The sequence below is a fragment of the Electrona antarctica genome (assembly GCF_951216825.1).
Source record: "Electrona antarctica genome assembly, chromosome: 21".
NCBI lineage: Eukaryota > Metazoa > Chordata > Actinopteri > Myctophiformes > Myctophidae > Electrona > Electrona antarctica.
The window spans coordinates 9149662-9163922 of NC_136802.1; the positions used below are offsets into that span (position 1 = coordinate 9149662).

The 14261-nt window shown below is 41.5% G+C and overlaps 2 protein-coding genes across 2 annotated transcripts in view; both read left to right on the forward strand.

The window, feature by feature from the left end:
• LOC306914195 (interleukin-5 receptor subunit alpha-like) overlaps nt 1–13320 on the forward strand; it is a 14272-nt gene extending 952 nt beyond the window's left edge. The window contains exons 2-10 of the mRNA XM_079491174.1: nt 1514–1644; nt 3424–3565; nt 4126–4234; nt 4797–4993; nt 7509–7639; nt 9640–9763; nt 10474–10573; nt 10666–10741; nt 11068–13320. Coding sequence (XP_079347300.1) covers nt 1514–1644; nt 3424–3565; nt 4126–4234; nt 4797–4993; nt 7509–7639; nt 9640–9763; nt 10474–10573; nt 10666–10741; nt 11068–11172 — 1115 coding nt within the window. The 3' untranslated portion in view covers nt 11173–13320. The remainder of the gene's footprint in view (nt 1–1513; nt 1645–3423; nt 3566–4125; nt 4235–4796; nt 4994–7508; nt 7640–9639; nt 9764–10473; nt 10574–10665; nt 10742–11067) is intronic.
• The window catches only part of LOC306914194 (uncharacterized protein), a 61037-nt gene that overhangs the window by 21631 nt on the left and 25145 nt on the right, over nt 1–14261 (forward strand). The window lies entirely within an intron of this gene.

The following is a 14261-nucleotide window of genomic DNA, read 5'->3' on the forward strand; positions in this document are numbered from 1 at the left end:
GTCAGGAAGGAATTGGTGCACTGCACCACACCCCTTAGTCTGGGGACCCAAGGGGGGAATTAGTTCAGTGATTCTGTACCTGTGGTACTAGTACCACTAGTGATACCAAGGACCTCCTCTGGTGGGACCAGAATCAGTGAAATGAGTTGAGGTCCGTGACGTCCGTCCCTGCACAAATTAGTGCCCTTCAAATCTCCCTCCTGTGTGAATGGGATGGGATAGGTTAGCTACTGTATTTGTTTGACATATTTTAACGTCATAATGGTCGTACCCGGAGAGCCAAATATTTTCTGAGGTGGTACTTGGTGAAAAAAGGTTGAGAACCCCTGGCCTAGAGCCTACATCAGCTATTTGAAAATAGTTAATTGAGCGTGTAGATCTGCCCGACTGCCCCCATTATTAGCCCACCTAGCTATATATAAGCTTATAGTGGTTTTGTTTACAGATGCTCCTCCCGAGATATTAAATAAGCAAAAGACAATGACATATTAATACTAGAACACATCAAGAATGTCAGTCAACAGCCAGTTTGAGATTGTTATGTTGTGGATGATTTTGAATCCTTTATAGTCGATTCAAAATGTCACCTATAGGCTTAGCAGCTGAGATTAAGCTTGTTTGCTAAAAGTTGCATGTTGAGCAATTTGAGTAATTAGCATAATATGTGACCATACCATTAACAACCCGTATAAGGGTTCTTTAAGTAGCATGTGCCGTGTCAAACTAGGGGATTTTCATGATTATGAATCCATTCCAAGCATTAGTTTTGCACAAAAAAAATACTCATTGGGCTAAAAACAGCCATAGTGATGAGCTGTTGGCTAACTTGGCTCATAGTGATGAGCCAACAGCTCATCACTTAATGTGATGAGGTCAGCACATTTGGGCAAGTTGAGGCAACACCGCTTGATTACTACTACTGAGACTTTTACCATAAAGTTTCTCCTTTTTCTTTTTAAGCCCTGTAGCCCATTGGTTCTCAAAGTGGAGTCCGGGGGACCCCCAGGGGTTCTTGAGGGAGTTCCAGGACGACTCCCCAGCTAAATGATAGTTGGAAGTTAACCAAATGGTCTGTAACTCTGAAAGAACGGGTCCATTTGGTTCCATTTGTACACCTTCAGAGTTAAATTAACATTGATTTTACAATATAAATTGGGGGTCCCAGAGATAGAAATGCCATTAAATGGGGGTCCGTAGACTAATTCAGTTCAAACCGGGGGCCCTTGAAATGAAAATGGTTGAAAATCACTGCTAGAGGCAGCCATACAAATCTTCTCTTATGGGGGTCCTTATCAAATAGGGGGTCCGTGGGCTAATGAGTATCATTTTGGGGGTCCTTGGCATGAAAAAGTTTGGTACACCACTAGTTTTTGCGTGTTTGTGTTTTTGCAATTGTTGTGACAATCAGATCGGCTACAATTGTGAACGCTGAAATGTGTCTGATTAAAAGTCTCTCTCTCTATCTCTCTCTATCTCTCTCTCTCTCTCTCTGCCTGTCATTGCCCCTCTTTAGACCTGCGGCCACGAGATGTGAACGTGACGCTTCAGAATGACTTCTGTCTGAGGGCATCTTGGGCCCCACCAGAGGGAATCCATGGTATCCAAGGTTGCGAATATGAGTACTATAGAATCCCAGAAATTGAGGTTATTTTCTACATTACTTACCCTGTGTGTGTGTGTGTGTGCGTGTGCGTGTGCGTGTGCGTGTGCGTGTGCGCGTGTGCGTGTGTGTGTGCCTGTGCCTGCCTTTTGGCTTTTCCCTTCAAGGGGTCGCCCCAGCGAATCATCTGCCTCCCTCTCACCCTGTCCTCTGCCTCCTCTTCTCTCACACCAACTAACTTCATGTCCTCTTTCACTACATCCATAAATCTTCTCTTAAAATCTCTTTGGTCTTCCTGTAGGCCTCCTGCCTGCCTGGCAGTTCCAATCTCGACATCCTTATCTACCGATATACTCACTATGCCTCCTCTGTACGTGTCCAAACCATCTCAGTCTGGCCTCTCTGGCTTTATCTGACATGCGCTTGTCTCTCTGATGTACTCGTTACTCCTTACGTTACGTCCTTCTTACTCCCAGAGAGAACCTCAACATTTTAGAGTTTTCCTTTGTCCGGTTTCGCTCTGGTTCTTATCAGTTCGTTCATGTATCTGATTGTCTCCGCTACCTCCAGCTCTGCTTCCTGTCTTTTCCTCAGTGCGACTGTCTCTAAACCACATACCTGGTCTCACCACAGTCTTGTACACCTTCCCTTTCATTCTTGCCGATACTTGCTATCACACCTGACACTTTTCTCCACACATTCCAATCTACTTGCACTCGTTTCTTCACCTGTTTTCCACACTCTCCATTGCTCTGAAATGTTGACTCCAAATACTCCAAGTCCTCCACCTTCTTCACGTCTACTCACTGTAACCTCACTGTTGCACTTGTGTTCTTCTCGAGCATGTGAGGAGTTAGATCTATTGAATCTTGAATTTCAAATGTAGCCTAGACTATTGAATTAAATTTAAAAGTCAGCAACACTCACATCATAAGTAGATTTAAACATGTATTGCAATAAAAGGAATACAGTTAAAATGGCATTAAAGGGATCCAAATGACTTTTTTTCCCATCGATTACTCAACCCATGAAGCCTTGAGTTCACAGAGATTTTTGTTTTTGTCGCATGTTCTGACCTAAGCGAATACGTTGATGACCGGCAGAGTATCCGGTAGGAGACTCAAAGAGTCTCCATTGAGTCATAAAATGATGTGACCAGAAGGCATTCAAGACTTCATGCCATGCCATGAAAATAAGTAATTTATTTATTGGGTGAACTATCCCTTTAATGGCTGTGCTCTTTATAAAAAATATAAAAAATCCCTAATTTTGGCTAAAGGCCTATTCAATTCATATACCTGTAGTACAGTTTTCGGTGAAGAGGTGGTTGGTAAAAACAGAGATGTGTTGTGTGAGGCTGCGAGCGCTGACCACCACTGTGTGACGTCATGTTCTAGTTTTCGGTGGTCACCTCTTCACCGAAAACTGGACTATGAATAGTAAGGCCTTGAGCAGCATGCTAAGCAAAATCAGGGAACCTACACAAAACCACCCATATTTGGGTATACAAGAGTAGGCCTATAAGCAATGCATTGAACAGATCAACTTGAGTCAGCAGATACGAAATCAGAATTACCTCTGATCTGAACTGGTTGGAATCCCCCCTGTCAGGTGAAAAAAAAGTGGCTTGGAATCTTCATGCATAGGACGCATGAGGTCAGTCCGTTGCTCTCCCCAGGTTGGCAGTGGGAGTGATTACATTAGATAATTGACACTGGATGAAAAAATGGGTTGCAAAATCGTGAGATAAAGATGTATATAAAAAGTGCTAATAATCATTTTTACTAAAAATTAAACTATGTTATTTGTCTTTGTCTTCTCAGTTTGACGTAGAGAGAGTTACTGCGACGTCTGCTACTATTTACCCAATGATAGAGGGAGGAACAATGAAATTCTCTCTTCAGACCATATGTAACGATACAGGACAGGGTGAACGTGTGGTTGTTGACATCACCACCAACCCAGGTAAATATAATTTCCTCAGACATAACAGCTCTGGGATTCCCTTCCATAACTATTGAGAAGTCCATGGATTGTTTTAAATTTGTTGTAGCTGATAAAAGCACTTTTATCTGGAACGTTTTAGACTGACTGTGTGATTTATTAATGTGAAGAGGGGTCCCATCGAGACAGTCAGACTTCAAGCCATTTATTGTGTTAGTATGTAGTAGCCCTGTGTCAACCTATTAAAGGCTATTACGTTTTAACTTTATCCTTGCTCAGAGTTTGTCTGGTTTTAGCCAGACTGATAACATTGATTCCCTCTCGCTCACTGACGCCTCGCTCCTCCCTGTGGAGGAGGAGGCGTCAGTGAATCCACGTATGTGTCTGGCCAAGGCCAGGCTAGATCAGAGTTTGCTTGAACTCTGCCCGAACTATGCCTTTGTGGGCACCTCAAGTCATCACCAACTGGACTGGAGTCATAATCACTCTGTGTGAACTCCCAGAAGCACTCGGCTCGCCTTTGTTCTTTGATTTATTATTTATGTTTTGTTATTTTTATATCTGTCTGTCTGTCTTCTCAGAGCTCGTGCACGATTTCCAGTGTGCTCTCCACTCCTCCACAGACGCTAACTGTTCCTGGACGCCATCCACTCATGTTCCCAATCTGCGCTTGTTCTACTTAATCTCCTCGTAAGAATCAGCTGGGCTTTTCCTGTTTATTCTTCTCAGAGAGATTGAGCGAAGGGAGATAAGGAATAACATACAATAGTTGCATTCACAAATATCCAAATATCATTTTAGATTTTATCGTTGGCTTTTCAAGGATAGCATATGTACAAGCTCACAGCGCGTCACTTTTCACTTTGTGCCACGCTGCAAGCTTTTTGTAAAATCTGCATTATTTTGTAGAATCGGCCTCAGGTCTATTGTCTGCAAGCTTGCAATAACAGCTGCTCTCAGAGAGATTTGATGCACATCTGCATTTGATGCAAATGAGCCGATCATTTCACCCTTATTCATTTCACCCTTATCCACTCAACCGGGGGCTCTGCATTTATACCCATACTGTGTAGAATGTAGATGACACGGCCCGGTAGCCTGATGGGCCTTTGGTGATTATTTGTGTTTAGATCAGCCTCACTCAAAAATATTATGTAGTCTAGTCATTCAAATTGTAATTCATAATTCATTAGGCAAACTGCATAAAATGTATGGCTTTGATGAAGCATTGGGCTAACGTTATGTCTCTCAGGTTAGCATCCGTCCCCACCTGTGGTCCACTGAGCTTAAAGGAGTGCGTGATCTACCCTCACCCGGACAATGTGAAGAGGAGAGTTTGTCTCATGTCAGAAGAACATCTCCACAGAAAGACTGTGTTCTTCCTCTTCAATGGAACACAGGACAATATGTTTGTGAGGAACACCTTCAACAGGGACATGAATAAAAATGGTATGTGGGTATGAACATTGATTAATAGTTCCCTATGGGCCTCATGGCTTGGCAAGGCTACTTACTTTACTTTACTGTCAGGGTGTATTGCAAAGGGATATCTGTGGTCAGGATGGTGCAATAGATCAGTATACTGCAAGTAGGTTGGCACTGGGTAGGTAAAGTAGGCAGTGTACTGGTTACTTTATTTCAGGACTCTAAAGTAGAAATCACACCCGTGTGAAGTTGGGGGAGCTGTTATCATCGTACATCATCATCATACATAATCTCATTCCAACCAATATTCCAACAAAATTGTCCATTCATTGTCAATGGCATTTAATGTTTGTGTTAGGACAAAGTTTGTGTTTACATACACACACACACTAAAAGCTGGACATACAGTTGGAGGCCATTGATATTGTCCTTTTCTTTTTGCTGAGGTTTGCGTGATCTGCGCAAAAGGACAGTTAACCCATTTTGGGCGGGAACCCCTTTTGGTGTTTTAAACATTGTTATAATTTAGCTATTGAAAAATAGCAGATCTACAAGCTCATAGCGCGCCACCGAGTCCAAGAGGAGAATTAGCAAGAGAGACCACTTTGCTTTACTTCCTGTATCTGCGTGAGGTGGGCGGTAACATTATTAGGAGACAGGAAGAATGTTGGAGTCTATTCATTTCCAATGGGAGAGTGAACGTGAACACAGCTTCTGAACCATTCCTTAACTCCATGGTCACTGAACTAAATACTGGACCAAATCATCACAAGGCACACAATATTTACAAGATATTCATAGTAAAATGGCTTCTTTTAGCGAGACAAATCAGGAGAAAATCTACTTTGTTAATGACATTTCTTTATCCCAGCAACAAACTCTCGCGAGATTTGAGATGAGTCCGGAAGCCTCTCTCTGTCCATCTGCAATTTCACGGACAACACATAGGGGGCTCTGACCCCATATTTAAGATGATAATATGTGAATATTATAATGTGAAATGAATGGACATATTTAAAACGATTAGAAATGATCCTTATGTGCCCAAATTAGAGCTGGCATACTTGGTCTGCATATTGAGACAGGCAGATATGTAGGCACGGTTGAGGAGGATAGATTATGTAGTCTGTGTGATCTAAAGGATTTTTTTATTGTCCATTCTACAACTCTATTAGGGAGAGACTTTTTAATGAGATAGATCCAAATCATGAATTGATATGGTTGGAGGACTTCGAGAAACTAAAACGACTATTTAAAAAGTACACCTTGTCAGTTGTTTTCAATGTACTTTGTTAAATGACTTGTCAGTGTTGTTGTCTTCTTCTTCTATCAGGTTTCATGGCGGTCGGCAAACCTAAATGGTGTATTACCGCCACCTACTAGACTGAGTGTGGAATCAGTGTTGTTGTCAGGGGGGGGTGGGTGGAGGTAGGGGAGAAGCAAACCACGCCTACTATATTTAGGAGACCATTTGTAGGCTTTGTAGGCTTTTAGCCTCTAGTGGATCCAATGAAGATGGCCCATCTTCATACATAAACCATCTTTGACCGAGTGGCGCGCTACGAGCTTGTAGGTCTGCTATTTTTTAAAAATCGTGAAAATATTTATTTCAGAAAACTGGAGGATTTAGAAGGATTTTTTTTTAATTTTGAGGTCAGGCCTAAATGGGTCAAATGATAAGGGACAATATCGGTGGCACCCAACTGTAGGAGCCCCTCCTAAAAATACAGCGTTAACTTGTGTATGTGTGGTGTGGTGTGGTACATGGAAAGGATGTGTTGTAATGTGCCATGCTTCCCTTTTTCTGCAGAGTGAGTGATTTCAAAATGTCCTGTTCTTCTCTGTCCTTTCTTAGAAGTACAATTTTCTGTTCTTCTCTGTCCTTTCCTAGAAGTATAGTTTTCTGTTCTTCTCTGTCCTTTCCTAGAAGTACAATTTTCTGTTTCATTAACCTTGGGTTGTTTGCATGTGTCTGTGTCTGTGTGCTCAGGCGGTATTCTGCGAACTGTGATGACTTTGTTTACATACAGTATGTTTTCTGCTCATGTTTTAGGTCTAACTTTAATTTATTTGGTTCGATTCATTTTACCCTTTTTCCTTTTCTTTTGTAGGCGACATGTAACTTTTCTTGAGGCTTTGTTTACGCAGTCTTATTTTCATGGAATATTGTGCTGCATTGGCTAGTATAGCTAGAACTGTTAACCCATTCTGGACGGGAACCCCTTTTGGTGTTTTAACTAAGCATTATGTTATACTTTAGCTATTGAAAAATAGCAGATCTACAAGCTCATAGCGCGCCACTGAGTGGCGCGCTACGAGCTTGTAGGTCTGCTATTTTTGAAAAATCGTAAAAATGCGGCACAAATCTTTGAATATAATATTCTTTCAGAAGACTTTTTTTTTATTTCGACGTCAGGCCTAAATGTAATTGGTGCAACCCCGAGAAGACTGGACCACTATCTATTTGGTGGTAGCAAATGGTGGTTCCGAATAAAGCCGAAATAATGATGTTGTCCAATTTGTCTCTCTCACTGTACAGTCAGACCCCCGGCTCTTGAATGGGAGTTAACTAGAGATGGAGACAAGCTGAACATCAGATGGACTCCACCTGACGTATTCAGCAACAGTTGGGAATACCTTATCAACTACACTGAGTGCGATAAAACAAAGGTGACATCAACGTCCCTGCCATTTACCTAACATGAGAAAAAGGACATTTGCATGACTTTTGATTAGATTCTATGAACATAATCATTTGGCTCGTGAATTTCCCTGTGCAATGCTAGAAGGTATGAATGAATGGACCATTGTAAAACGCTTTGAGTAAACATGTAGTGCAGGGGTTTTCAACTGATTATGAACCAGGGACCACCACCCTGACTAAGAATCAACCTGGGGACCACCACAATGACTAAGAATCAACCTGGGGACCACCACCCTGACTAAGAATCAACCTGGGGACCACCACCCTGACTAAGAATCAACCTGGGGACCACCACCCTGACTAAGAATCAACCTGGGGACCACCACAATGACTAAGAATCAACCTGGGGACCACCACAATGACTAAGAATCAACCTGGGGACCACCACAATGACTAAGAATCAACCTGGGGACCACCACAATGACTAAGAATCAACCTGGGGACCACCACCCTGACTAAGAATCAACCTGGGGACCACCACAATGACTAAGAATCAACCTGGGGACCACTGTTGTGTTGGTTGGGGGATATGGGCGTGGTGTTGAGGAAAAAGTCTGAAATAATTAAATATTGACAGTTAAGGGCTTCTTTTAATTTGTTAATTTGAGGTGAATTAAATCAAGCCCTTAACAGTCAGTAATTTAACTGGCATTTGCTAGTCGTCCGGGGCTTATTCTGTTCTCTTAACCTTCCATATTAAACTCATAGATACAGTTGGGTGCCACCGATATTGTCCCTTATCATTTGACCCATTTAGGCCTGACCTCAAAATTTAAAAAAATCCTTCTAAATCCTCCAGTTTTCTGAAATAAATATTTTCACGATTTCTCAAAAATAGCAGACCTACAAGCTCGTAGCGCGCCACTCGGTGGCGCGCTATGAGCTTGTAGATCTGCTATTTTTCAATAGCTAAATTATAACAATGTTTAAAACACCAAAAGGGGTTCCCGCCCAAAATGGGTTAACTGTCTTTTTGCGCAGATCACGCAAACCTCAGCAAAAAGAAAAGGACAATATCGATGGCCTCCAACTGTAGCAGACACATGCGATTGCATGATTATATGGGCACATTTGATATCATATTTTCTAATAGACTCAACCAGTCAATCCGGTAGCCTACACTTTCCCTTGAAATTCAAAATCCCTTTCTGTGGAAGTTCTTGACATCCGACTACCCAGTAACTGACAACATTGATGTCATCATACATCACCAGGTCATTTAATGAACGAGTTCGTTTCCCAACTATAGTGGTCAATAAAAAACATACTAAATGCATGGCCAGGGACCACATGCAATACCTTCACGGACCACCACCAGTGGTCCGCGGACCACCAGTTGAAAACCCCTGATGTAGTGCATAGAAAAGCGCTATAACATCTGAAGAAAGCGAGGATTATGCAGAGACATTGGAGATGGAGTCACTTGGAGGGGGGATGACGGGGGACGAGGGGGGAGGGAGTGGTGGAAAAAAAACCCTGGGAAATGCACTTATGTCCTTGTCTATGTCTAAGAGGGGGCGACTGTGGCTCAGGAGGTAGAGCAGGTCGTCCAATGATCCATGGGTCGGCGGTTCGAATCCCGGCTCCTCCTGTCTACATGTCGAAGTGTCCTTGGGCAAGACACTGAACCCCAAATTGCTCCCGATGTGCTGGTTGGTACCTTGCATGGCTTCCGCCGCAATCGGTGTATGAATGGGTGAATGGGTGAATGTAATGCACAATCTATGTAAAGCGCCTTGGATAAAGGCGCTGTATAAATGCACCATTTACCATTTATTTACCATTTAAGAGAAATGCTTTCTATACTGCACTGCTTTTTCCAAATAAAATAAACGCTATACGAAAAGCGCTATAAAAAATGTATATAGACAATATTTTAGGCCAATGAAAAAAGCGATATACCAAAATGTCCCACTCCATACCCCCTGGCTGCCTGGATTACATGTGTGTTGTTTTGTCTTCACAGAGCAAACGGTTCATAGGAGTAACGCCGTGGTCCATGCCCGTTGACCCTCACTGTCGGTACACAATGAAGCTGAAGGCCGAGAGGTCAGACGGAGAGACGCCATGGAGTGACGAGAAAACATATGGTAGACAGGATGTTTTGTCTTTCTTTCTTTCTTTCCTTCATTTCAGTACTTGTTTGAAAAGTGAAAGTAAAAAATGTTGTCCCCGGACAATAAAGGAGTAGTACCTTTATTTATTACACCCCATGAAGCATGGAGGTTTTTTTGTGTTGCATTCCATGTCTTCAAGACGCCTGTGCTTGCTTCTCTTAAATCTACTTGCTCTTGTTTTTGATTATTGCATTTTTTTCCTTTTAGCCTGTATTGATAGTTATTAGTGAAGACAGACAGGAAAGTGGGGGAGAGAGAGAAGGGGAGAAACACACAGCAAAGGTCGCCATGGATGGGACTCGAACACACGGCACGGTGTCAGGCCAGAGCCTATATGTGGCATGCACCTGGACCACTAGGCCAGCAGGCGCCCCCATTTATTGCATTTTGATGTTTTTTACCCCCCCTTTTTCCCTATTTACTATTAGATTACGTTGTGTAGCAGATGTAGTGTCGTCTGGGAAGGATGGGAGGGCCCTTATGTTTGTTTTTTGTCAATGATACTGTTCATTGTTGTGTGTTGTTAGATTGTGAGTCGACCCCCTTTAAAAACGAGATGATGCACCTCAGGAGAGGTTTATCCTCCAATTACATTTTGGAGAGAAGCAAAGGTGTTGACAGAAAATGTATTTGATTGAAGCCTGCCACGTTTTTGCTTCACAATGCTGCTTTCCTGTGTGCAGGTGAAAACGTGTCTCGTCACTGGCTAATGATTACAGCCGCCGCAACCGCTCCACTGTTGGTTGCCATCATTGTATTCCTGGCATTTTGTGCAGTCAGAAAGTACGTATTTAACCATCTTTTACTAAAGAGTGTCTTCCAGCTTGTTTTCACATTCACATGTTATCTAATGGTGACTCGTGGTTTCTGCACAGGTACAAGGAAAAGATCTTCCCTAAACTACCAGAACCAAAAGATTTCCTTAAAGATCTGCTTGACAACAACTACAAGGTGAATGGCCTTTGATTGGTTGATTGATTGATTGAATACTTTATTGGCAGAAATGTAAACACTACAGAGCAAAGTCAAACACATGTCCGAAGGGAAAACAAAAAAAGTCCTTGCGGTCTTGTTTCCATTCATGTGCTGGGTATTCAATTCATAATCATGACATGAAAAATAACAACTAAAAAGTAAAAATAATGATTTGTTAGTGTGCTTAATTAATGAAGTAGCAGCTCCTGTACCTATACCAGTGGGTAATAGAATATCAAAATGAATTCACCTGCTTTCTTTAGATAGACTGACATGCAACTCTGTCCTCTGTATATTTTCAGTGTCCTGCTGAGAAGCTTTACATCCCTCAAGAGGAGGTTGAAGACACCAAGATTTGTCTAGTGTTGGAACCTCAGGTCGTCCATCTAGATGCTGAAGAACCCTGAAGCCCTGTGCCTAGCATACACGTGTGGTCTTACAGTAACATTCGTTCAAATTTGAATTCATACCCCATATGCCCATATATAGGCATATGGTGATCCGGTTGTCTGGAGACACAGGGGCGGCGGTGGTTCAGGGGTAAGGTGGCCGGATGCGATCCGCAAGGTTGCCAGTTCGAACCCGGGCTCCCCCAGAGTCGGTGTCGAAGTGTCCTTGAGCAAGACACTGAACCCTAAATTGCTCCCGATGTGCAGGTTGGTGCCTTGCATGGTTTCCTCTGTCATCGGTGTATGAATGTGGGTGAATGTAATAAGCATGCACTATATAAATGCACCATTTACCACTTGCCATTTATGTACTTACAGTATATAGCACTGACCGACTTCAAACTCGGCTCGCACATCATCAAGGACTCGATTTGAACTCTGTTGCGGTGCCCACAACAGAGTTGTTTTAGATATGCGGTTTATTTAAGGTACGTCCTACTGTACAGCGCTTTGGTCAAAATGTGCCTTATACATCATAAATGTGACGTGACTTGATAACAAATGATATGACATAATAACAAAACTGTTACTAAAGGACTAAATGTCTCATTGGACATTTTTAGACAATACAGAGAGACACAGACTGAGTAGACAAAAATGGTATCATGTCATGCTGAGCATTAGTTACTTACAGGCTGAAGTTACTGAAAATGGGTGGTCCTTTAAGCAGTTTTGAGTTTTCTCCTCTGTGATCTCACTGAGGATCTACCAATAGATCTCAAATTGCACATTGGCATGTACAGACAGTACATATACAGTGAGTGAGAAAGACAATTCTTACATTTTCCCAAATGTAAGCAAGCAATGTATACTTCTGTTCTGTGAACTCTCACTCAATTAAGACTGTTCTACAGTTATGTGGCTGTTCTCATGTGTTGTTCTCCTCAGTGGCTTGGTATATCGTTTTACGAAATTGCTGTTAAGCCGTTTTTTCTTTGCTTTGTTTTGTTTTTAATCCAAATTTAAGCTGTTTTTTTTTTAGTGTTTTCCATAGGCCACCCATGTGATCTGTAGTGCCAGTTGCGGTCCCAAGTCTCACGTGGGGCTCTTCGCGCGCTCCAGGAATGCGGAAGTCAGTGCCAGCGTCAGCGTTTTTAACGGTCAGTGTTCATTTAAGAGACTGACGTGGGTCTATGGCGCTGTCTTTTTTTTTTGGCAAGTTAGACGCTGTATGGTGACATCAGTAGCTAACTGATGCTACTATCTTAGTCTATATAGTGTGTAGATAGACTAAGATTGTACCTTGTATGGCATCTTTGTCTTCATGTCTACTGTATTATGTATACGGTATATTTGTTCCTACTGTAGGAGAACATTAATATGCCAGTAGCACTGATACTAGTCCAGGACTGAAATGTTTGCTGCTTTTCAAATGAACTGTTTGACACTCATGTGGGTTGTTTTTTTGAGGCCATCTTTGGCACACCTAATGCTGACCTATTTTATTCTTGTTCAGATGTGGCTTTGGGAAACCTGGAACCTGGAGAAAAAAATAGGACTGTACGTCAATTTAAAAAATGTCTTCTAAATCATGACAATTTTCTGAAAAACCTCGTGTTTCTATATCAGTGGTTCTCAATATTTTATGTCAAGGACCCAGGGACCCCCCAGAAGCAAAGATTTGAGTTAAAAAACGTTATATATATATATATATATATATATTCAAAGATTTGCACCACATTTTCAGGATTTTTCAAAAATAGCAGATCTACAAGCTTGTAGATCTGCTATTTTTGAGTGGTGCAAACCACTCCAACAACCAGCTTTGTCTGTATGTTTGTGTACCTGTGTACGTGTCCGTGCACAGGTGAGCATGGTTACCATGGTCACTGACATTACGTCAGACCACAGCTGATCAGGCTATATAAGACCTTGCACCACTCAGTTCACACGGGTGTGATTTTTAAATAGCTAAAGCATAACATAATGCTTTAAAACACCAAAAAGGGTTCCCGCCCAAAATGGGTTAAAAGACAACTGCCGACATATTTCGACCATGAAAGGTCGAAATGAAGAATACTGACAAACATTTACATCACAAATTCACAAGAGCAAGGCTTTGCAACGAGGCAATTTGACAGGTCAAATGCACGTGGGTGCCAATCAGTTAATACACGGGTATCCTTCTTACAACCTGTAAGAAGGATGCTGTTACACAATGTGATCATGTATTCCTTCTGTATTTCTCTAACTGTATTTTTGTATTTTTATATATTTATATACGTATACATAAACACTTTGAATTATAATTGTGTGTGTGACATGTTGGCTACAAATGCACATGAATGACAGTAAAGTCATGGTGGAGGGAAGTATGTTTATCTGGAACACAGTCAGGGAAACACAAATCAAGGGACCACACCTTAAGTGAGTAATTTCACATGTGACAATGATGACTCATTAGGTTTTAGATCATTTAAAGAAAATAATGTTTTTGGATCTTCTCATTTGGTCCACCCACTCCTGGGACATGTGAGAATGATACAGTGGGATAGGAGAAAAATGTTGGTGTATGGGATTATTTAAATTTGTAAATAATAATTCATATTTTTTTTATACGGTAGTATAGTTTGTTGATTACTTTTTTTTTTTTTTGTCTTTTTTTTTTTTTTTTTTTGAATATGCAAGACGAGACACAAAACGTTTGTTGATTACTTTTGATGCAGTAATGGTCTTTTGTTTAGGTATTACAAATGTCTTAAAGGTCATTAAATTGTCACTTTACTGTCATCTGGGTCACCCTCCCCCTAACAACCCACAGGTTCAGAACCAGTGTTTTTTTAGGACACCGTTTTTTGCAAGTAGTTTTGAAGCCTCTGCTGTAGCTGAGCCAATCATGTTAGTTGAACAGCGAACTAAAAAATCTTTCAGCCGATGGCTCAACTTTCATATCCATACTGTAGATGGCCTGGCCCGGTAAAGAGTCTGAAGGGCTTGAGTATCTGTGTTTAATAATAATAATAATAATAATAATAAACTTTATTTGTATAGCACCTTTCATACATAAATGCAGCTCAAAGTGCTTCACAGGGCAGGACACAAAAATA